We start from the raw sequence: 23528 nt of genomic DNA, 5'->3' as shown, positions 1-23528 counted from the left end.
CCAATCTGGAATGGGGATTATCGTAAATTTTGAGACTTCAATTTGTGAAGCCTGCCTCAGACACCGGTTGAGATAGGTTAAATCACAGTTCTCTGTTCTGTTTCTTATTAGCTTAGTTATATTTAGCACAACATCTACATTTAGTGTTTACAATGGTAATTTTGGAATTATCTATTCAGCACTCTGGATCCACCAGAGGACAGGTAGATGCATTCCATTATGATTGAATTGAACCTATACCACCCCATAGAATTCATCCACGGTAATGGATGTATAGGTCCCTTTCATTGTATCTTCATTTGTGTTGTAACTGTAGTAGAAACAGAGAAATGTGTGCATTCTGCAGTGAGAATAGTTTACACAGAGTTAAAGAGTGTCTATATCCTGTGATATATTCATTTAGATTTGTCCTTTTTAAGTTCTATTAGAAGCAAAACCAAGCACACATTCACACTACAAATAATCTTAGGAGAATAAAATATTTTAATAAGCTACAGCCACTTGTTTTATCTGACATATACTATTTCCTGATATTGATGGATTAGCATTCAAATTGAACAAATTAGATTAGCATTTGTGGCAGCGACATAACATCAATGGCATTGATAAATTAAGAGGGTTTCATTATATAGCTGTTTGTCACCTTTATAAATATTTAAAATGGTTGATCTGGTGCTTTTAGTACATTTTAGTTGGTTCTGTGTTTACTGATAGAAGTATGTGATCCTAAGAATAGGGTATATCCTAAACTGGGAATAATATCTGATTTCATTTTATTGGTGAGTACGGAAATCTTTTGATCTTATATCTGATAAATTGCCCAGAAATGTAACTTAGCATTTTTTTGGACATGATGTACTCATTATTGTAAAGAGAAAAACTGCAATGAATATGATTTTATCTGGTAGTTTACTATGCTTTGATTTTTCTTGTTGGCTCTGTGGTAGAAAGATTGTCAGGTATAAAATTCATTCTATACCGGATATAGTCTGTTATGTTAGAGGAAGTATTCATTGGTTTCCTCAGTTAACAAGCCAAAATTTGATATTGATGAAATTGGTTTCCTTTTCCAAAATGGATTGGTGATTGTAGTAAATCTCAAAATTATATTTTGGAATGTGGAGTATACATTATTACCAGGGGGTGTCAATGTCTGATTTATTGACTTTTACTTTCTAGTGTGATTTGATTAGTATTGTTAGTTCTGATACTGTAAAGTTTAAACAGAGCCAGGCACATATTTTATAGTGGTCACAGCCTTTATATTTACTGAAGCTTTGCTGGATAAGCTTAGCACTTGTTGATCGTATTCTAGATAATGTTGTATCTTCTTCATTTTGACTTTTACCTATAGCTTTTCTGAGGTAATATTATGAATGGTGAGTGCAGGTAATGATCAGGATCAGACCCATGAGAGCAGAAGAGAAGGAAGTCACTCAGGTTGTCCAAATGCTCTCTCCAAATACTATTACTGTTATTGACCAACAGTTCACTTTTGATGCTGTAGCAGGCATGGATTCCACACAGGTAAGGACTGGCTTAGTTGGCAGCTATTCTTTGATGAAAGTTTAAAATTTTAATTTCTGATGATTGTCGTCTTCAACTCTAAATAATGTGTCAAAAACTTTTGGGATGATTCTGTATATTCCCTAGCAAAGACTAACGTAAGCTTTTTTTTCCTTCTCATTTTAATAGTCTGAGGAAATTATCATATGCACGCACTATTCTTTAGAAGTTGACAAAAATGATACAGAATTCCAATTAGGCATGCATTCTAATGTTCTAGTGGAATAGAAATTGCACCTTAGTTCTGTCGTTTTTTCTGAAACCAGTCTTATTTTTAAATAGATAAATTCAACTAAAATAACCTGTGTCTGAAATATCTTTGGCAAAACTGACTTTCTTTTGTTGTATGTATTCAGAAACAAATTTTTGAGATGGTTGGGCTGCCACTGGTAGAGAATTGTATGGCAGGATTTAATAGTTCAATATTTGCTTATGGCCAGGTACTATTTTAGCAGTTGTAAACCATTCTTTGGAGCCCGTGTCTTCAAAATTTATTCCTTTTACATTTTAACTTTAGGATACACTGGTTTGTTAGTTTTGAATTATACTTTTGAAAATGGTTCACAGGGTACATATGGACGAATTATAAGAGTTTTGCCAAATAATACATGGATTCAAACATCTTAGCTAATGCAGTTTTGTAAATTGACTCATCTGGCTCTGTTAATCTTTATTTTCAGACTGGCAGTGGAAAAACATACAGCATGTGGGGGCCAACATGTGATTCAAGTGGAGACAAATTCCCAAACAAAGACCGGGGTCTCACTCCTCGTGTATTTGAGCAGCTTTTTGCTCGAATCCAAGAGGCAAGTTAGACTTTGTATTGGTGCCAGGACTAATTGATAGAAGCAGATGATTAGTTGCATTCTTGGCTAATCTTTGTTTTCTGGGTTTTAGGAAGAGAGTAAGAATTCTGATAGGCAACTTCGCTATCAATGTCGCTGTTCTTTCCTAGAGGTGAGCTTATCATCCGCGAAAAAATGGTTTTTCTTGTATGTCTGCTGGTCAGAATATATAAACACCTGTCTTCTATTGATTACAAACTTATGCTGTATGCCTATTTGCAATTGATGCAGATTTATAATGAACAAATTACAGATCTCTTGGAGCCAAATCAAAAGAATCTCCAAGTATGAAATCCTTTGATTGAAACTAATAGTTGATTTTGCTCAACGAAATTAATAGTAAATATGGTCTCTGATGTGAATATTATACATTTTTTTCCAATAGTTCTGCTAATTTTATTATGGCTGGAGTATATTTCTTATTATTTATCAATGTTCTTTGTGAACAGATAAGGGAAGATGTCAAGACAGGTGTTTATGTGGAAAATTTGACAGAGGAATATGTCTCCAGTGTAGCTGATGTAACACAGATTGCTCTCCGAGTAAGAGGATTGATCACCCTGACCTTATGTCTTTATATTTGAAATCAAGCTGATCATTTTAGCAGTTTATAGCTTCACTAGTACACTGAAATTATTGCAAATGTGGTATGAGAAAGTTAGTTATGATAAATTACGCTGTAATTCATTTATTGACTATTACAAAAATCCATTCAAGTCTCCAGCTGCTTTAATCAAGATTTATAAAATGTGGGGTGATAAGTGTTACAAATTGCATGTCTCTCTTTAAAGTAAAACAATTTAGTTTTATAATGTTGCAGGGTACATAGGATATATATTTTCCAATAGATTGTTAATTAATGTCAAATGACTATTTGATTTGGTTCAACTACATCTTAAGGACAGTTTTAAACTTTTTTTCTATGTTACCCCAAGTTTCCGTGACGAGGGGATGGGGGGACGGGGAAACGGATTTCTGGGACGGTTTTTTTTTTGCAAGAATAGGGGACGGCAGGGGACAGCTATATATATATATATATATATATATATATATATATATATATATATATATCTGAATTTTCAAAAATATTCATCAATTCTACATTCATCACAGCAACATAGTTAAAAATTATCAATTCCATTCATCAATGATCATACGGCATAGCAATCAGCATCTAATTGAGTCGTCATAGAAAATCAAAATTCTAAATAGCATCATTTTCAATTATCTAAGAAAATTCAAATAATCACTTTCAATCATCATCTAAGTACTTACAATACCATTAGTAAGTCATGAAATGAATCAAATGAGACAATGAAAAACATCAACTTTCAACAAAATGAAAACATTGAAAAGTTAAGACTTAAACAATTAAACTTTTAAATTAAACTAGATCTGTAATATAAATTAAACCATAAAAGATAAAGAGATCTGTATGATATCCATGGGGATAATGGATCATGTAACAGCAGAAGTATACAGTTATTATTATTATTAATGGACGCAAGGTTATGATTATATATAATAAAACATTAAAATAGGAAATGAAAACATTGAGTTATTATTATATCAACAAACCTAAGTCTATATAAAAAACATTAAAAGTTTTATTTTTTAATATATTTGAAGTTGTGGGCTCTGCAGGTGGCTTATTTAATTTTTGTGGTAAAAATCGAAAACTTTTTTATAAGTCTCGGAAACCTCTAGGAAACGAAAATGCAGTCCCCGGGACAGTCAACAAGTTTCTGAAACTTGTTGACCGTTTACGCGTTTCCGATTTTCCTATCTAGGTGGGGACGGCTTGGAAACGTTTCCTGCCGTCCCCTTGTCCCCGAAATTGTCCCCGTTTCCGAAACCTGAGTCTTAGAGGTGGAAACGCGTTTCTGAGTAACATAACTTTTTTTCCCTCAGGTATCCTAGTATTGGTTCAGTTTTTGGGGTTTGGTTCAAGGATTTGATGAATCTTTTTTGGGAGTTGGGTTCATTCATACAACACATAAAAATCATAAACATATACATAATTACAGCCTCAAAATCAGAAATATTAGTGGATATAATTTTATATTATTTAATAACAAGAATATTTATAAGTTTCATATGATATTAATAAAGTTAACATTAGTAATTTTTAGTACTATAAATAATAATGAAATTTGCAAAATGAGATATATGGCTTTACATGTGCCAAATGCATTTGCTTAAATGTTTCCAAGTCCTTTTAAACAAATTATTGTTGTACATATCTTGCAAGCATGGCATTTCAAGAGACCACATCTTATTGAGGCATTTTGTCAAACAATTCATGTACCTTAACCACACTTGACATAGATATATATCAACACATTGTCAAGTTTATACTCATTTAAAAAAAATTAAATTTAATGCAAAATACTGTTACAAGACATCTTAAACAAGTGCGGTGGCAGTGCCCTTAGTTGGGCCAAGAGGCCACGCCCCTGGTGAGAAGTTTGGGTGTAGTGCTCTTGGTGCATTACCAGTTATAGTATAGGGAAGGGTTTAGGCGCAGAGACCCAGCCACCAAAATGAAGGCTTTCAAAATGACACAGACTGTCCTGGCATATGCCATTTTCATAATTTTTAATAAGGCAAAAAATCATGTTTTTTTGCGTGTGAAAATCACACTTCTCAATATAGTTTTTGTGTCTATTGTATTTTTTATTATTTTTTTGAATTTTCTTCAAGGACACCATTTTATGTATATTCTGCAACCTTCATATTCCAGGATACTTCATATTTTGAGGTATTTTGTCAAACAATTCAGGTGTTTTTTGTGCACTTTCACATTAATCCACCAAGGCACTGCAAACTGCAAAATTTGATTAAATAACCCGTTTCCATTATGGTTTGCTAATCAATTATACCACGATCAAAGGCTCTTATGTTGGTTCAAGTCAAAGCATGTTGGTTAAAGGGAACTAATTGATTTGATAAAATAGTGTCAATCCTTGTTAAGGATACTAATGTTTTATATTAGCGGAAACTGTGGCATTCCACGGGAAGACATCTCATTCTGTTAACTGCAAATTTACTTAAAAACAAGGATAAATGATGAATTAAATGCCAAATTAGAAAATAGAAAAAATTAAAAAGGTGACAGGTTCATTGCAGCAGGAGTAGGAGGTAAATGTAGGCTGTAATAAAGTCATTAAGGTAATTAATAAAGTAGTTAGGAAAACATATGTACCAAGAGTTGTGACAGTTGGTTCTTGTAACGAATCCAAGCACTATATGTAGTGAGCATAAGGAATGGGAAGGGATATGGTAATACTGGAGACCATTGGTATTGGTAATGTAACTCTTAGGTACAAACAATAAGGATACATTTTGCTGTTTATATGTACTATTCTCAGTAGTATTAATACTGCAATAGCATTGGTAATTAGACTTGGTATATAATTCCGCGCTTGGCAGTAGACTGCCATATCTGGCTGGTAATCGCTTCCATACCTGGCAGTTAAACATTTCCATATCTGGCATAGAACCACTTCCATATCTGGCATAGGACTACTTCCACATCTGGCATAAGGCTCTGCCATATCTGGCAGACACCAGTAAACTTTAGAGTGAGTTTTTCCTGAACAAACCCACAGACCTTTGTAGAACCTTGGTTGGATCTCTCACTGAATCAAATCTGGACATTTACTTGGGCTAAATCAGATATGAAGCTGTACGTGCATGGGACTGTGAGTACCCTTAGTAGATTTTATATGGTTACACTTGTGTTTTGTGGTAATGTAACTAAATGATCCTAATCATTGCAGAAATATTACATATTGAAAGGAAATTCACGCTACTAGTACTAAAATCATAGACAAATTTGGATGCTAATGGATACCAATTGTAAGGAAATATTTACAATTTCCTACAGGAACTGTAATGCAAAATAATCTAACTAAATGATCCTAATTGATTCCACTTGTGTTTTGCTGTAATGTAACTAAATAGTAAATGATCCCAACTGTTGCAGAAATATTACAAAGTGAAAAGAAATCCACACTAATTGTACTAAAATCAGATGATAATGAATACCAATTGTAAGGAAATATGCACAATTTCCTACAGTAGTCATAATGCAAAATAATTGCATATTTGACCCTACAAGGAAGGATTTTATAGTGGCATCACTGATCTGTAAAGTCCAGTGGCATTCTAGCATAAATCACACACAAGAATGAATGAAAGAAAAGCCATCTAAAAGAAGAGGTAGGCACCGATACACTCTAGAAGAAGCTTTCCAAGAAAAACCAATTTATTATCAACAATAGAACATTTGCAATCAGCACTCTTGTCCAATGAAGAAAACATGCACATGTGACCATCTGCAGTGGTGAGCAATGTTGTTGCTAACCTCATGATATTGACGCAAGAGAAAAATGAAAAACAAATGTCCTACTCCAGGGTTCCCAAGTCTTCATCAAGTAATCCAAGATTCCAAACCAAGCTGAAAGGACCAAGCTCCACTCATATTGAGCAGGTATAAGATGATCAAGTGCTGAATTATTCCATTCCAAGCTTTTTATTTATAGACAAAACTGTAACAAGAAAGCAGCAAAACGACCTAGATGCTTCATAGCCATGCAGATTAATTTAAGTAACCAAATCCCTGCATATAGGCTAGGATCCTAATTTTGGTGTGATTCTGATATTGACTCCTCCTGGATTTTGCTCAGATTTAGGTAGGGTTATGATTTGACATCTAGATTCCCTATGAGTTTTGCATATACCTACATGGTTTCCGGATGCCCAATCAGAATCTTGCTAGAATCCAGAGGAATCCAAGGGTACCCCAAGGCTATGGGTTCCATTCCCAAACATGGGCCCCACATGCCATTTTTAGAAGAAAAAAGAAGCATCTAAAACCCCAATTTCATCCATAAAGCATGCATTTGGTCTTCATACACACCAACCTTTGCCTAGCGTCACATAAGAAAATGGACTATCATGAGGGTGCGACAAGGAATTGGGATCTAGTCCTTGAATGTGCTTATTTAGATGGCACGGTTGCACAACTTGCCCACGTCTCTGTAGATGAACAAGAGGCAGCTATTCCACATGGCATGGACATAGTGAGTGACATGGTTGTTTGTTGAAATGAAGTTGAAGTGGAACCAATGTTGACCTTGATTCCTATGAAGATAACTAAGATGAATTTGGATATTAAATATGAAATATGGCTTGTAATTTAAATTGCCATTGTATATTGACATTTTCAGACTTTTGCAAAGTATGAATATGATATATGAGGTATTTTATTGGCAATAATGGATTTACGAGTATCACAGTTCTAACTTCTTATTATCATATGTTTGAAGTTTTGAACCAATGATGAATGAACATTGAACATGTTACATGTATGAATCTATGAATATACATTCATGCATTCATACATACATATATTTGAAAATATCCAAATACAATACCGTTACCTACCCTTTTTATTTGCCAAATCTGGGAACCCCAATCAAAACCAAGATCGACAACTTAGGGAATAATCAATCCACCCAATGCACAAACAAATAATGCCCCAACATCTCTATGGTAGCCCCTTGGCTCCCTCAAACCAAGTTGGTTGTGACATGTGCCCCAAGTATTGAATGCTTTTACAATCAACCAATAACACTACATGCATTCCTCTAGCAAGTCTGATTTCTTATGTGCTGCTCACTAAACAATGACCCCACCTCCTTTGCACATTATCCAGTGCACATTATATATATTAGCAATATCAAATAAGACCTCTTATGAGAGAATTTTACTCAATTATAAAATATAAAATATTTTAATATGCAAAGTGTACAACGCCTTTCCAACGTCCCTGGGTTCTTGAATCAAGTTAGAATCCTCTGCTGTTATAACCTTTTGACAGTGGTGTTTGACATTAACAAACTAACATCATGCATGAGTGGCTGGTCCTTATATCTGTCATATCAAATGAAATATGATCTTGCATTGTTACTTCCTTGTTACCCTATGATAGACCGATTGACAAATTGTTCCTTCTTGCATGACCATTTGATCCCTTTGTAATTAATGATTGTATGCACAAGCACATCAGGTCCATTTCTTTGTACGAGAGGCTTCTCATTTTGTGCATGTAGATGAGTAACAATTTGATTACACTCTTAAACTTTTGCCAACCCCACCTTGGATGTATACAAACTTTTAAGGCATTGTTGATGCAGGAGCATCTGGGTTACATTGCTATCTTGCATGTTTCTTTTTTCTTAGTTGTTGTCGAGCTCCTTGTTGTTGCCGAGCTCTTAGTTATTGCCAAGTTCTCTGTATGTGCCAAATTCATAGTTGCTGCCGAGTTCACAATTGATGCCGAGTTTGTGGTTGTGTCGAACGTTGCCGAGTGTCAGTATTTGCCTTGGTCCTTCTTTGGCTGAGTTGTCTGTGTCTGGTTCTAGTTTGAGCTGACCTTGCATGTTAATTTCGTATTTGTATTTAATATTTGTTGAGAGCCAACTTGTGGCTTGGTTATACATTTAATGTAAGGGTTTATTTAGTTGGTAATTTGTAACAGGCCGACTTGTGGCCTTGCAAGTATTTAAAGGGGTCCTGGGTAGAGTCTTAGGCATGATTTGTGGGATTAGGAAGGTAGTACAAGGAAGAGTAAGGAATTGGAATGTGAAGATCATCACTAAAGTTTGAATTGAAATGTTGGTTGTAACCCAGAAGGCCTTACAACTGGGCATGTATTTGGTAATTTGATGAATCAATAAAGTGTTTTGGCTCTTCTATCTCCTTTGGTTGTTGGTCTTTGTGTTGTGTTTACTATTGTAGCTATCCCATGTTGTTCCGATGCAGAAGCATTCACACATCCCCTCCGGGTCATGAATGACCTGGCCCACCAGTTGTATATGCGGAAGACGACTTTTCTCCTAGCAATCGGCTAGACCCCAAATCCTCCATGGTCCACCTCCCTACCTCCACAGATTTCCTAAATTATTCTTTTTTTAGGACTATACTATAAAGTATAGACCGGATGCTCTACAAGAGACTCTCGCTTAACCCCCTAGAACCATTGAAGGAGGGGCTATCTGTTGGAAGGCTTTTGTCAAAAAATAAGTAGGTATGGATCTTATAATCAACTTATAAAGAAATGCCGTTACACTTATATAAGAAATGCCGTTTGAAAAAGAACTAACTTATATTATGTTGTGTTTGAAAATGCCGTTTGAAGAAATTGCAGGTGGCTTTGGTAGCTGAGTGTGCCTTTGGCCCTAGTTATCCATCATTCTCCCTGCGTCAGGTGGTTTCAGAGCTTGAGGTTCATCCTTGTGGAAGATTTGATCATGTAGAACCCTGAGTTGATTTGGTTGTGGGGTAGCAGATCTGAGGATTTGACCTACAACTTACAATTGATTTCGATCTTGCAGGAACTTGATTGTAAAAATGGTTTGAGGTAGAGGAAATATTAACAATGTCATATTGGATACATTGAGACAAATTGCAGCCAGATTAGTTACTGTAGAGACAACCCAAAGGAGAGGAGCGCATCTTGATGATATGAGTGATGATGAAGCAGTAGCACCAAACCCTAATCCAGAACCTGAAGAAGATCAAGATCAGGGAAGATTGTTGAGAGTATTGTCTAAAGAAAATTAAAAGCCTGCTGCAGAAGTTGTTTCTTATGATAGAAAATTGAACACCAATGCAGTGTTGGATTCAATCTTTGATATAGAAAAGTTCTTTGAGTATGAAAACACTCCTGATAATAGGAAGGTGAAAATTACAGTAACTAGGTTGAAGGGTCATGCCTCACTATGGAGGGAGCATTGCAAACTGAAAGACAAAAGGAGAGGAAAGGAGAAGATACTTGGCCGAAAATGGTGAAAAGGGGAAGAACAAGTTCCTTCTTGCTGATTACCAAGCTAGCTTGTTGAGAAAGATGCAAAATTTGAGACAAAGAGACATGATTGTGAAGGAGTGTACTGAGGAATTCTATAGATTGGACATTAGATCTAGACATGTGGATGATGATGTGGAGAAAATTGCAAGGTACATAAATGGATCGAGATTTGGGATTCAAGATGAGATAAGTTTTGTTAAATTGGAAAGTGTAGAGGAAGCATACCTTGAAAGCTGAGGAGATCTTGACAAAGAAGCATGAACAAAGACAAAGAGGTAGAGGTGGTAGATTCCAAAGAGGTAAAGGTAGATCTTATGGAGAAGGTGGAAAATTTGAATGGAAAGGTGGTGATTCTTACCGAGGAGGTATTAGTTCTTATTGAGGAATAGGTAATTCTTATTCTCGAGGTGATCTTTGTGGTAATTGTTTTAGATGTGCTAATGAAGGGCATAGATCCTTTGAAAATGGGCAAGGTAATAGAAATGTTATGGTTCAAGGAGAAACTAAGGGTTCACCTAGTGGACTTGAGGCTGGAGAAAATCTGATGGTGAGAAGAACCTTATGTAATAAGAGAAGTGATGAAGAACCTGTCCTTAGGAGAAGTCTTTTCAAGACCAAATGTAAGATGATTGGAAAATGTTGCAAGGTGATCATTGATAATGGAAGCTCTACAAATTTAGCATCAAAAGAGCTGGTTACAAAGTTGTAGTTGCAAAGGCTGAAGCATCCTAAACCCTATCAAGTTTCATGGATCAAAGATGAGCATAAGATATTGGTAAGTGAACAATGTATTGTGAAGTTCAAGATTGGACATTATTTTGATGAAGTTTTGTGTGATATTATGCCTATGGATTGTTGTCATATTTTGTTGGGTAGACCTTGGCAATGTGATAGATATGCTATACATGATAGAAGATTGAATCAATATACTTTTTGGGTGAATGGGAGAAAGCAAATATTGTTGCCTTTGATTGAAAGTCCAGATGAGGTTAATTGTACTATTGTGAGAATTTGCATGGTTAATGGAAAGCAATTTGGAAAGGAAATGAAAAAGAATCAAGTGCTTTTTTGCTATAATTCCTAGGAAACTGAGTTGTACCAGTAGCATCCAAGTGATAGAAAATAGTGGTGACCAAGTAATAGCTAGTGATGGCCGAGCAACAAAAACTAGTAGAAGCAGAGTACTAGCAGAAATTGAAAATTTGTTGAATGAATATAAATATATTGTTGTAGAAGATATTCATGATGGGTTAACCACCCGTAAGAAATAGAAGTCATTGTATGGATTTGATTCCTAGAGCTAGTTTGCCAAATAAAGCACCATATGGATTGACACCTACACAGAATGAAGAACTTAACAAACAAGTGCATGAGTTGTTGCAGAAAGGTTTGATCAGAGAAAGTTTGAGTCCATGTGCTGTACTTGCTATATTAGCACCTAAGAAAAATGGAGAATAGAGAATGTGTATTGATTCCAGAGCTATTAACAAGATTACAGTGAAATATAGGTTTCCTATGTCGAGGATGGATGACATAATGGATTGTTTGAGTGGAGCAAAGTATTTTACCAAGATTGATTTGAAGATTGGTTATCATCAAATCCGAATCAGAGGAGGTGATGAATGGAAGACTGCTTTCAAGACAAAAGATGGTCTATATGAATGGTTGGTAATGCCTTTTGGTTTGACTAAAGCACCCAGTACTTTCATGAGGTTAATGAATGAGGTTCTCAAGAGATTTTTGGGTAAGTTTGTGATTGTTTATTTGGATGATATTCTGATATTTAGTAAGACTAAGGAAGAACATCTTGAGCATGTAGTATTGCAGAGACTGAAAGAGGAGAAGTTGATGGTTAACTTGAAAAAGTGTTCTTTTTTGCAAGAGGAGATTGTGTATTTGGGATTTGTGATTTCAGCTGATGTTTTGAGAATGAACCCTGAGAAGGTTAAAACAATTTTGGAATGACCTACACTCGAGAATGTGGTTCGGGTAAGATCATTTCATGGTTTGGCTAGTTTTCCTATGCCAGAGCAAAGTATTTTACCAAGATTGATTTGAAGATTGGTTATCATCAAATCCAAATCAGAGAAGGTGATGAATGGAAGACTGCTTTCAAAACAAAAGATGGTTTGTATGAATGGTTGGTAATGCCTTTTGGTTTGACTAAAGCACTTAGTACTTTCATGAGGTTAATGAATGAGGTTCTCAAGAGATTTTTGGGTAAGTTTGTGATTGTTTATTTGGATGATATTCTGATATTTAGTAAGACTAAGGAAGAACATCTTGAGCATGTAGTATTGCAGAGATTGAAAGAGGAGAAGTTGATGGTTAACTTGAAAAAGTGTTCTTTTTTGCAAGAGGAGATTGTGTATTTGGGATTTGTGATTTCAGCTGATGTTTTGAGAATGACCCTGAGAAGGTTAAAACAATTTTGGAATGGCCTACACCCGAGAATGTGGTTCGGGTAAGATCATTTCATGGTTTGGCTAGTTTTTATAGGAAGTTTATAAAGAATTTCAGTTCTGTTTGTAATGCTATGACTGAGACAATGAGAGGAGATAAAAAAGATTTCAAGTGAACACATGGAGCTGATAACAGTTTTGAGACTTTAGAACAAAAGGTTGCTGAGTTACCTGTATTGGCTTTGCCTGATTTTAATAAGGTATTTCAAGTTGAATGTGATGCAAGTGGTAGTGCAATAGGAGATGTATTGAGTTGAGAAGGTAAACTTGTTGCTTTCTTTACTGAAAAGTTGAATGATGCTAGAAGAAAGTATTCTATGCATGATCAAGAGTTTTATGCAATTGTTCAAGCCTTGAAGAAGTGGAGACATTATTTGATTCCTAAGGAATTTGTGTTGTATACTGATCATAAAGTTTTATAGTACTTGGGAAGTCAATATAAATTGAATTAGAGACATATGAAGTGGGTTTAGTACTTGCAGATTTTCACATTTGTGATTAAGCATAAGAGTGGAGTCACTAAACGAGTTGTTGATGCATTGAGCAGAAGACATTCTTTGTTGACTGAGATGAAGGTTGAAGTTCTTGATTTTGATGAGGAGTTGTATGATACTGACCCTAATTTTTCTTAGGCGTGGAGAGAGTGTAGAGCACCAAATCTATCAGATCACATGAGTAAGTATGATGAGTATTCTATTCAAGAAGGTATGTTGTTCAAAGGAATTCAGTTGTGTATACCTAAAATTTTTATGACAGTAAATTTGATCAAAGAAAATCATAGTGGTGGATTGGTTGGACATTTTGGAATTGATTAGAAATTGAGTTTGTTGAAGGATAAATATTATTGGCCACAAATGTATAAGGATGTTTAGAAATTTGTAAAGAGTTGTGGAGTTTGTCAAGTTGCAAAAGGAGTAAGTCAGAATACTGGTTTGTATACACCTATTTTTGTTCTTGAGAAACCTTGGAGTGACATTAGTATGGATTTTGATCTTGGATTACCTAAGACAACAAAAGGGTATGATTCTATATTTGTTGTTTTGGATAGATTTTTTAAGATGACTCATTTCATACTATGTAAGAAGACATAAAATGCTGAGCATGTTGCTGAGATTTTCTTCAAAGAGATTGTTAGATTGCATGGATTACCAATAAGTATTATTTCTGATAGAGACAGTCAGTTTGTTGGTTACTTTTGGAAGACTTTGTGGAAGAAGATGGGTATTGAGTTGAAGTTTAGTTCTACATTCCATCCATAGACAGATGGACAGACAAAGGTTGTGAATAGAAGCTTGGGTAACTTGTTGAGATGTTTAGTTGGTGATAAACCACATAATTAGAAGTTGGTATTGGCACAAGTTGAGTTTGCATATAATAATTCTGTGAATAGGAATATAGGGAAAATACCTGTTGAGATTGTTACTGGAATGCAGCCTAGAGGAATATCTGAATTGAGGGATCTTGTTAGTGACGAAAGGAGAAGTGTTGCAGGGGTAGAATTTGCTGATTTTATGGATTCTTTGCATAATTAAGTGAAGTTGAGGTTGGAACAAAATAATCAGAAGTATAAGGAGAATGTTGGTAAGTCTAGAAGACATCATGATTTTGAAGTTGGTGATAAGGTGATAGTTTATTTGAAGAAAGGCAAATTTCCTAGTGGAAGATACAGTAAGATGAAGATGAAGAAGTTTGGACCTTGTAAGATCTTGAAGAAGTTTGACAATGATAATGCTTATGAAGTTGAGTTACCTAATGACATGGATATATCTCCTATATTCAGTGTTGCCAATTTGTATAAGTACCATGAGTTAGATGATGAAGTTGTTGTATCAGATGATTATCCTAAGAAACAGATTGAAGAGGTTGAACAGGTATTGAATCAAAGAGTCGGTAAAAGCACAAGAGGAAAAGATTACTATGAGTATTTAGTGAAGTGGAAGAATGGACCAGTTGAAGATGCTACATGGATTTCTCAATCTGAGTTGGATTTAGCTCAAGTTGTGACACTTGCATGATTCAGGAGAGTCATTTCTTTCAACTCCGGTTGTCTGATGCAGGAGCATCTTGGGTTGATTTATTATCTTGCATGCTTCTTTTTTCTTAGTTGTTACCAAGCTCCTTGTTGTTGCCGAGCTCTTAGTTATTGCCTAGTTCTCTGTATGTGCCAAGTTCATAGTTGTTGCCGAGTTCGTGTATGTGTTGAGCATTGTCAAGGGCCAGTATTGCTGAGTTTGTGTATGTGCCAAGCATTGTCAAGGGCCAGTATTTGCCTTGGTCCTTCTTTGGCCACGCTGTCTGTGTCTAGTTCCAATTTGAGCTGACCTTGCGTGTTAATTGCGTATTTGCATTTAATATTTGTTGAGAGCTGACTTGTGGCTTGGTTATGCATTTAACGTAAGGGTTATTTAGTTGGTAATTTGTAACAGGCCAACTTGTGGCCGTGCAAGTATTTTAAAGAGGTCTTGGTTAGAGTTTTAGGCATGATTTGTGGGATCAGGAAGGTAGTTCGAGGAAGAGTAAGAAGTAGGAGTTGGAATGTGAAGATCATCATTTAAGTTTGAATTGTAATGTTGACCGTAACCCAGAAGACCTTACAACTAGGCATGTATATTGTAATTTGATGAATCAACAAAGTGTTTTGGCTCTTCTATCTCCTTTGGTTGTTGTTCTTTGTGTTGTGTTTCCGCTGTGTTTACTCTTGCAGTTGGCTTTGGTAGTTGGTTGTGCCTTTAGTGCTAGTTATCCATCATCCTCCCTGCGTCAATTGCCTATTACTGTTATTCAGACTGACACCTTAGTTGTATTGGTTGTACTTTCTTGATGCTTCAGGAAAAAAACCCACCTCAATGAAAAATTAAGAAATAACTTCCAGCATTAAGACTGGTCTCTTGTTTAGAGTGCTCCCATGACTATGGGCGAACCTTGTTGCCAGAAGATATATGTATGTTTGAGTACATGTTCTCTATAGGAATTGATACATCTCAAGATAGCATTAACAAGAGTTTTTATGCGTGATACAAATAAAACGTAGTAATAGTGTATCTAGGATGTTAGAAGATATGTGGCAAGAAACTTAAATGTTATGGGAATGTAACAATATGACCCATTATTAATCATCTTTGCCTTAGTTAGAAGCTGACTTCTTGTTATTTGATAGGCTTGCTTCAAGTGATTTGATAATGTAATTAACTGTTTGCTATTGAAGATTTGCTTGCTAACTTGGTAATAACTTGAGCTGTTGATAATCTTTGTGCAATGCTCCATTGTGTAGACAAGAGCCATGGTAGGCAATTTTGTATTATAGTTTTGTTATAATTGGTCTAGCAGATAGTATTGGATGGAATTCATAGAAGGTTGTGTCTGGCCATTTGTAATGGTATTATATTTTAAGGGATAAATGCTGAATTGCGTATCATATAGTCATCCTCTAATACAAGTTTGTTAAAGGTTAGAATTCTACATGACTGAAAAGGAATAGAAAAGAAACATGGATATATTTATTTGATATAGGACCACCACAGGAATATTTTTTCAAAAGGGCAATTTCTGGGTACTGTATATGCAGAAGAAAGGTCACAGTTGTTGTAACAGAGATGGAAACACACGTGGATTTTTTTCTTTTTACTGTTGTAAGTTAGGTTGTTCGGACCTACAAATGGGACATGGGATTGTCAGGAATTCCCTGCCCCTAATTATTAAATCCTTTCTTGTCCGTTAATAAAAAATGTAAAGGAAATGCTTTGGCTGCTATTATTTTTCTGTGATATAAAAATCAAAGTTCTTTTTTTTTTTTTGCTCTGTTTGTTTACTTGTAAATATTAGCAATTAGTATTTAGAGGTTAGTAATTATTGGAAGACAATTATAAAATTAGGACTATAATGGAATACACAAAAAAAATGAATGTACTTGTTTCTGGGAACTATAGATAGATAGATAGATAAAATTTTAACGTCCACGAGGCCAAAAATAGCCTATGGGACAGCAAGACAACTCAAGCAGACTTAAGTAGCGCTGTTCACCTCTTGTGTAGACTAATGATGAGCCCCCCCAATTGCTCAATGTACTCTTCGTTGAACAGGTTATGCCAAGAACTGTCACATATAGTATCCGCAAACTTATCCCTGCTATCCTTGTAGGCCTCACATTCTAGAATAAAGTGCTGTTCAGTTTCCACTTTCCCAGAAATAGATGTAAACTACAAATGTAGATGCCAAAGTCCAATGAATAAGATGCTGGTCAGCAGTACAATAACACTAACAAATTTGGGGAACCCTTGTTTATTAAAATACCATAAATGAAACAGTAGATCCAATAATCCACAAAGGTTAAAAATTCTGTTAGGTAGAGCTGAATAGTGTTGGCTGATATAAACTTACATGATGGAAATATGATAAATATCATAGCAGATTTGATGTAGCAGGCACTGATATAATGTAAAATCCATATATACACCTCACAAGGATTATTATTAGCAGACCTGGTAACTAATGCCAATGGTCACTGACTATCAACAAAATAAACAAAAACAACAGTTAGCACTAGCAATAAGCTCTTAATAATCACATAAAACAGATCTGCAAAACTTGGCACCACTTTCTTCTGAGGGCAATTCAGAAGAGAGTTTAACAATTGTGGTTCTTATGAATGGGACAACACATTGATTTTTCCTTGTATTGTTGTAAGTTTGGTTGCCTCGAACAAAAAAAGAAGATTGGGTTTTCAAGAATGTTCTGTCTCTGTGTATGAAATTATTTCCATCAGTTACCTAAATTTGGAAAGAAAATGCTTTGACTGTTGGTATTTTTCTGTGGCAAAGAATTTAAGAATGACTTTTTTTCTGTTTGTTTACATGCAAATGTTAGCAGTTGTTTGGAGAGAACCTTAGAGATGTAATTGATAATGTTTTTGAACGAAAATAATACTAATGCAATATACAGAAAACCAGAAAAGCATGCAAACAGATGACACCATTATTTATTCTGGGAAAACCCTCCTAGTCAAGGGATAAACCCAGCCACACCCAAAATATAGATCCTTTATTTAAATCTCAAAATAAATACAAGTATTTGCGCTTATGATTGAAGTCTTCACCAGTCAACCAATAAGCCCTTTTACAGTTTAATCACTTTAGATGAGTGTCTCTATCTTTAATACTTCCTTTTGAGTCTTTCTCATAGACATATGATAGTACCACTAAGACCTAGCACATTACCACACTGTCAGCTCTTGATTAGCAGCCAAGCTAGCAATACCCAAACAAGCTAGCAGCTCACGATACATAGAAGAAATATGTATCATCCAGATGAAAATCCCAGCTCATGTGTATCAGAGCTGAATGTATACAAGGGTAAAACTTCAGCTCCATTGACACTCAAAAACAAGGAAGACACACTCACTTTTTGTCTTTTATTACAAAAATACTGAAAAAGCACACGATAACAAAAATAGATTGTGTGAATACAAATGAATGGGAGTTAGAAAACCACAACAATAATTAGGAGGATGAACGGATGCCTCCATAATATAACCGATGCTCATAAAGAATATGAAACTACCAACTTCAATAACAACATTACTTGACGGTGAATGCTCCTAGCTGAAACAGTCATGCTTGATGCCAAGCTAGACGTGTAATGACCCTTTTCAATTGGCCACTAAACAAAACCCTAAATTTAATACACTACTAAAGTATATTGCTGAAATAAGGAAATAATAGTGCCAATGTATTCATTCAATGAAAACCAAATGTTTTTACAAATGATATGGCAATTTTCAGCACCAAAACATTATGACATGGCACATTACAGACAAACCCTAACTGGCTGTATACAATTGAGAACTTGTTACAACTACAAACTGAAATGAAGAACCTGGATTGATCAGATACTAGAGATTGACTGTTGAAGATGATATGGTGAAAGTGCAACTCCACTTGAAACTCCAAACCAGCAATTAAGCACAAGTGAAAGGACTGAAATATCCTTCCCACAGCTGCAATAATTCAGGTGATCTTTCACACCCTCAAAATTGTGTACCAATTGAGAGTTTTTGTTCTCAATGGCCAATTGTGACTACTTGCAGAAACCCTAGGCTCCACAATGCACATCAACAAATATCAATAATAAATCTCGATGATAGGCAATGAGCCCTCAATGCCTATTTATTCTTTTTTCCTTGATAGGTCGGCCTCTTTTTTTAATTATTTCTCTGCTCCTTCTAGCAACCTCTAGAACATTATTTTATTTAATGACTTTATAAGATATATCACTTAATTAAATATAAAGCTACCTTGTAATATATTTTTTTATCAATAACTTTATAAATAATTAACTCCTCCAAAACGGGGACATTACAAGACGCCAAGACGATTATGAGCAACAATACAAAAGAATAATGATGCCAAGTCATTCGATAGCGATGCCTAGGCAAAACTTTTCAGTGGACAAAGAGAATGAAGAACTTGATTATTATAAGCCTTAAAGAACCACACATGAATAAATTCTTGCTAAGTGAAGACATCACCAACAAAGAGACTCGTGATCAATGACAAATGTTCAAAGATCTCCAACGTGGCTACCAACTTCAACACGCCCTCTTAGCAAGAGAGATCTACAATATGTCATCATATGACAATAACACATAGCTGCAACCAAAAAAGAATATCAACAAAATATCTCATCACAGATATTTTTCTTAATATAAATTGTTATCTCAACATAACAATATTCACCATAGCCACTCCTAAAGGGTGAAATAGTAAAAAAAAGAATATTAAAGTCACAAAGTCACATACATAACTTCCACCATGGCTACTTCGAGAGGTGCTCCGAGAGGGTGCAGAATAAGGGATTTCACCTCGAACTTCTTTCACAGAGAACTCATTAACAAGGGATTCCACCTCGAACTTCTCTCATAGAGAAGAACAAGGGATCTCACCTCAAACTCCTCCCTCAGAGAGAACAGTTAAATAGAGCACATAAAGGATCATCTGAGTGTCGAGACTTTCTCTCAGTAACAACAACATTCTCATAGCTTTGATTATCACAATGCCAAGAAATTGGCTCCAAAGTTTGTCCAACAACGAGCGCTTATAGTCACACAATTACACAAGCTTGCTGATCCTCTGCAAAGGACTTGGCAATCTACATCTGTCATGCAAGCCCTCTAAACCAAATTTTGTAGCTGAATAGTCTTCCTTTGAATGTCATTTCCTCTTCGAAGAAACTAATTGCAATGACAATTTGAATAGGTCCTTTCTCTTAAATCTCCATTAACATGCAATTAGCAAGGATTTCTTAGTATTCAATAATCCATCGAGCAACATTTTTGACACCCATTAGTCATCACAAATCTTCCTAAGTCCAATTTTCCTATTCTAGTTCAAATCAATTCCTTAGATCTACTCTAATACCATGTTAATGTTTTGAACCAGAATAATATGAATTCAATATATCAAAAACCAAAAAATCAGATGACACCATCATTTATGTTGGGAAGACCCTCCTTGAGGGAAAAACTAGCCACACCCAAAAGATAGATACTTTATTTAGATACTAGTATTCTTGCTTATGATTGTAATCTTCAACTAGTCAATCAATAAGTCATTTTACAATTTGATCACTTTAAACGAGTCTCTCTATCTTCAATGCTTCTTTTTTATTCTTTCTCATAGACAAATGGTAGTCTCAATAAGACTTAGCACATAACCACACTATCAACTCTTGATACATAGTCAAGCTAGCAGCTCACAATACTCAACCAAGCTAGGAGCTCACAATACCCAAACAAGCTAGCAACCCACAATACACAGCAGAAATATGTATTATCTAGGTGAAAATCCTAGCTCACATTTATCAGAGTTGAACGTATACAAAAGGTAAACTTCAACATCATTGACACACTCAAAAACAAGGAAGAAGCACTTGCTTTTTGTCTTTTCTTGCAATAATATTGAAATGACACACAATACCAAAAATAGACCCTATGAATACAAATGAAGGGGAGTTAGAAAACCACAATGAGAATAAATCAATGCCTCCATGGTATAATTGACTCTCATAAAGAATATGAAAATACAACGTTACTATTAATTTTATTGTAGTGCTTGTTAACCACAGGCAAACTATCAAATGCACTGCCTTCCCAACCATAGATGATAAACTCTTATCATCACCCCTGAGCACAATACAAATATTGTAAATCGCAAAATTCATTTTCAATTGATGCAAGAATGGTCGTGCATATATATGAATCAACGTCTCTTAATAGACCTCCAGTCAGCCATGTACTTTTGGTACCAAGAATATAATCAAACTAATCAATTACAAGTTACATTCATATAGATCTTGCCCAATATAATAGGTCTTGCCTAGTTACATAATTGCAAGTTACATGAATTGACCAAATAGGGCCAGATCCAATTATGGATTGAAATGACAAAGTTCATTAGCAACATGACAAAGCTCAACAAGCCAATTACCCATTAGGTGTAGGGTCGGCTAGAAGGAATCCAACCTAGCCACACATCAACATTGTCTCTTAGCTAGGGAGGATTCCTTCCATATTTGAGTTACATAGTCTCATATCCCCATTTTAAGATAGAATTTTAATAATAATTAGAGAATACAATGTTATTAAATAAATAATAAAGTTATATTAAAAATAATACTAAACTATAAACCAAGGAAATAATAATTACTTAATCTATATTATTAATAAAATAATATTTAGTATGATATTTTAAATAACTTTTTTAAAAAATTCAATAAGTAAAGAAAGAAATAAATTAAATTAAATACAAGAGACAATATTGTAGAAAGTATGTTAACTTTCTAAATAGAATTTAATAATAAATAAAATAAACACATTTAAGTAAGTAAATAAATAATATAACATAGAATAATATAAATTAACTAAATCTAATGAAAATTCAAGAGATGTTTAACAAATAGATATGACTCCTTAAACTTAAGATATAAAAGGGAGGAGAGTTTATTTTAGAGAGGGGAGAAAAGGAAGAGAAAAGGAGAGGAGTTCAAAAGGAAAAATGGAAGAGGAAAGTAATATGAAGAAAATAAGGAAGCAACTTTCTGAAAAGGTGTCAATGATATTGAAAGGATGTGAACCTTTGAAAGGGTCATAACTATGAATAGTTGTGACTATTTGAAAGATCCCTGATGGATCTCTGCTGCAAATTTGCTGTAGATTTATTTTATTTTTGTTTTTTTCCTGTTTATTAATGTTTTTTTGTAGAACTAGACGGAAATGCAGAAGAGTTTGTTTGTTTTTGTGTTTTTGATGATTATGCCACATAGAAATGAGAAGTAACAAATGGCAAGAAAAGAGTCTGAAAATAAATAACAATATGCAGTAAAGTCAGAGTTGATACAAATCGTACCAGGTAGATCTCTGAATTAAAGAGCCAAATAAAAGATCCAGTACATTTTCTCTAACAATGACGCCACAACTGGCTGCTGAGAACGGGCTGATAAGATGCAAGATTCTGCTGTTGAGTAACCGATTTTTCTATGTATCCAAGTGCTGCAAATGATAGAGTACGACTGCAAGTACGGCTGCAAGAAATGGCAGTGTACGACTGCTAGTATTCACCTCCCATACGCCAAAGAACATGCCCAACAAAACAAACTGTAGGCCCAAGCTGAAGTGGCGTCTACCTTCCTCCTGAATACTGTTGAAACTACTGACAAACCAATACCCAATGCTGCTGAGGGTTATGTCCCAGCCAACAATTACCCTGGGGTTTGCGTCCCATAATGCAAATCGCTCAAGCAGAGCAAATCTGAAAAGAAGTGTTTGAAAAATATGCATAATCATGAGAAATGGCGCCCATCTCCTTATAACCCCTTGCAAAGCAATTCGAACCCTAAAGTGACCCCCAATTGGCGTTGGCTATAAAAATGAATTAGATCTTATTTTAAAATGACCATGTCACTAGAAAATGACCTTTTCCACCATAGTAATAAATCCGCTCACCGAATTGCCCTGAGACCAAAGAGGAAGATTTAGAGAATTTCAAGACCTTTCCAACGAGCTATCATAACATGGGATATGCATCCAGATGAGGCCAAAATTTCCTTATTACTCCAAAATGGCTATTAACTTAGCCTTATTTAAATATTAAACGCTAACTTAGGAAATATTAAAAATATAACCCAAATAGCCATAAACTACCCAACTGACATCACAAACCATAAAATCATCCTGTCACCTGTCTGTGACTGAAGTCGAAAATCAAGGATCCACTGGCAGTCTCATCCCTAAAATCTAAGGATGCTTCTAAAATTTAGGAAACAAGCCCTATCCCTCTGAAACTGAAGCCAAAGGGTCATCTCATGGAAACCCAGCCCTGGGCATGATCATACCTCCTAAAAAGTAGGAATGAACCCCATAAATGTAGGAACTGCCTCCTAAAAACAAGGAACGTCACCCAACTGATCAATACCCACCAGAAAACCAAGTCCCCAACACTGAATAACCATACTGGGTCTCTATCCAACGCTGCCAGCCTACAAGACCCCATAATAAGCTGACTCACATGTCTCTGTTAGACTGAGCTAGAGTGGGGACATGACACTATTTAAAAATATTTTAATTATAAAGTATTGAGACTTTTCCAAAAGATTTTAGTTACGAAGGGTTGTGACTTTTCGAAAGGATTATAACTATTAAGTGTTGTGACTTTTGAAAGGATTTGTATTATGAAAGGGTGCAACTCTTGGAAAACAAGGTAAGAAAGGTATGTTTATGAATTATATTTG

General features: G+C 35.1%; 1 protein-coding gene across 3 annotated transcripts in view; it reads left to right on the top strand.

The window, feature by feature from the left end:
- The window catches only part of LOC149576073 (kinesin-like protein KIN-12A), a 34666-nt gene that overhangs the window by 1299 nt on the left and 9839 nt on the right, over window positions 1–23528 (top strand). For 2 of the 3 annotated variants that reach the window (XM_089816236.1, XM_089816240.1), the window contains exons 2-7: window positions 1390–1527; window positions 1923–2006; window positions 2247–2372; window positions 2464–2523; window positions 2643–2696; window positions 2861–2953. In XM_089816236.1, the coding sequence (XP_089672362.1) occupies window positions 1390–1527; window positions 1923–2006; window positions 2247–2372; window positions 2464–2523; window positions 2643–2696; window positions 2861–2953 (555 nt within the window). Of the gene's footprint in view, window positions 1–1389; window positions 1528–1922; window positions 2007–2246; window positions 2377–2463; window positions 2524–2642; window positions 2697–2860; window positions 2954–23528 lie in introns of all 3 variants that reach the window. The other variant, XM_089816238.1, reaches the window with a different exon arrangement.

The sequence above is a fragment of the Cupressus sempervirens genome, chromosome 1 (assembly GCF_028749045.1).
Source record: "Cupressus sempervirens isolate cs-2001-9-10 chromosome 1, ASM2874904v1, whole genome shotgun sequence".
NCBI classification, from domain to species: Eukaryota; Viridiplantae; Streptophyta; class Pinopsida; order Cupressales; family Cupressaceae; genus Cupressus; species Cupressus sempervirens.
The sequence above is the reverse complement of the archived record's forward strand: the minus strand, read 5'-3'. Positions and strand labels throughout refer to the sequence as shown.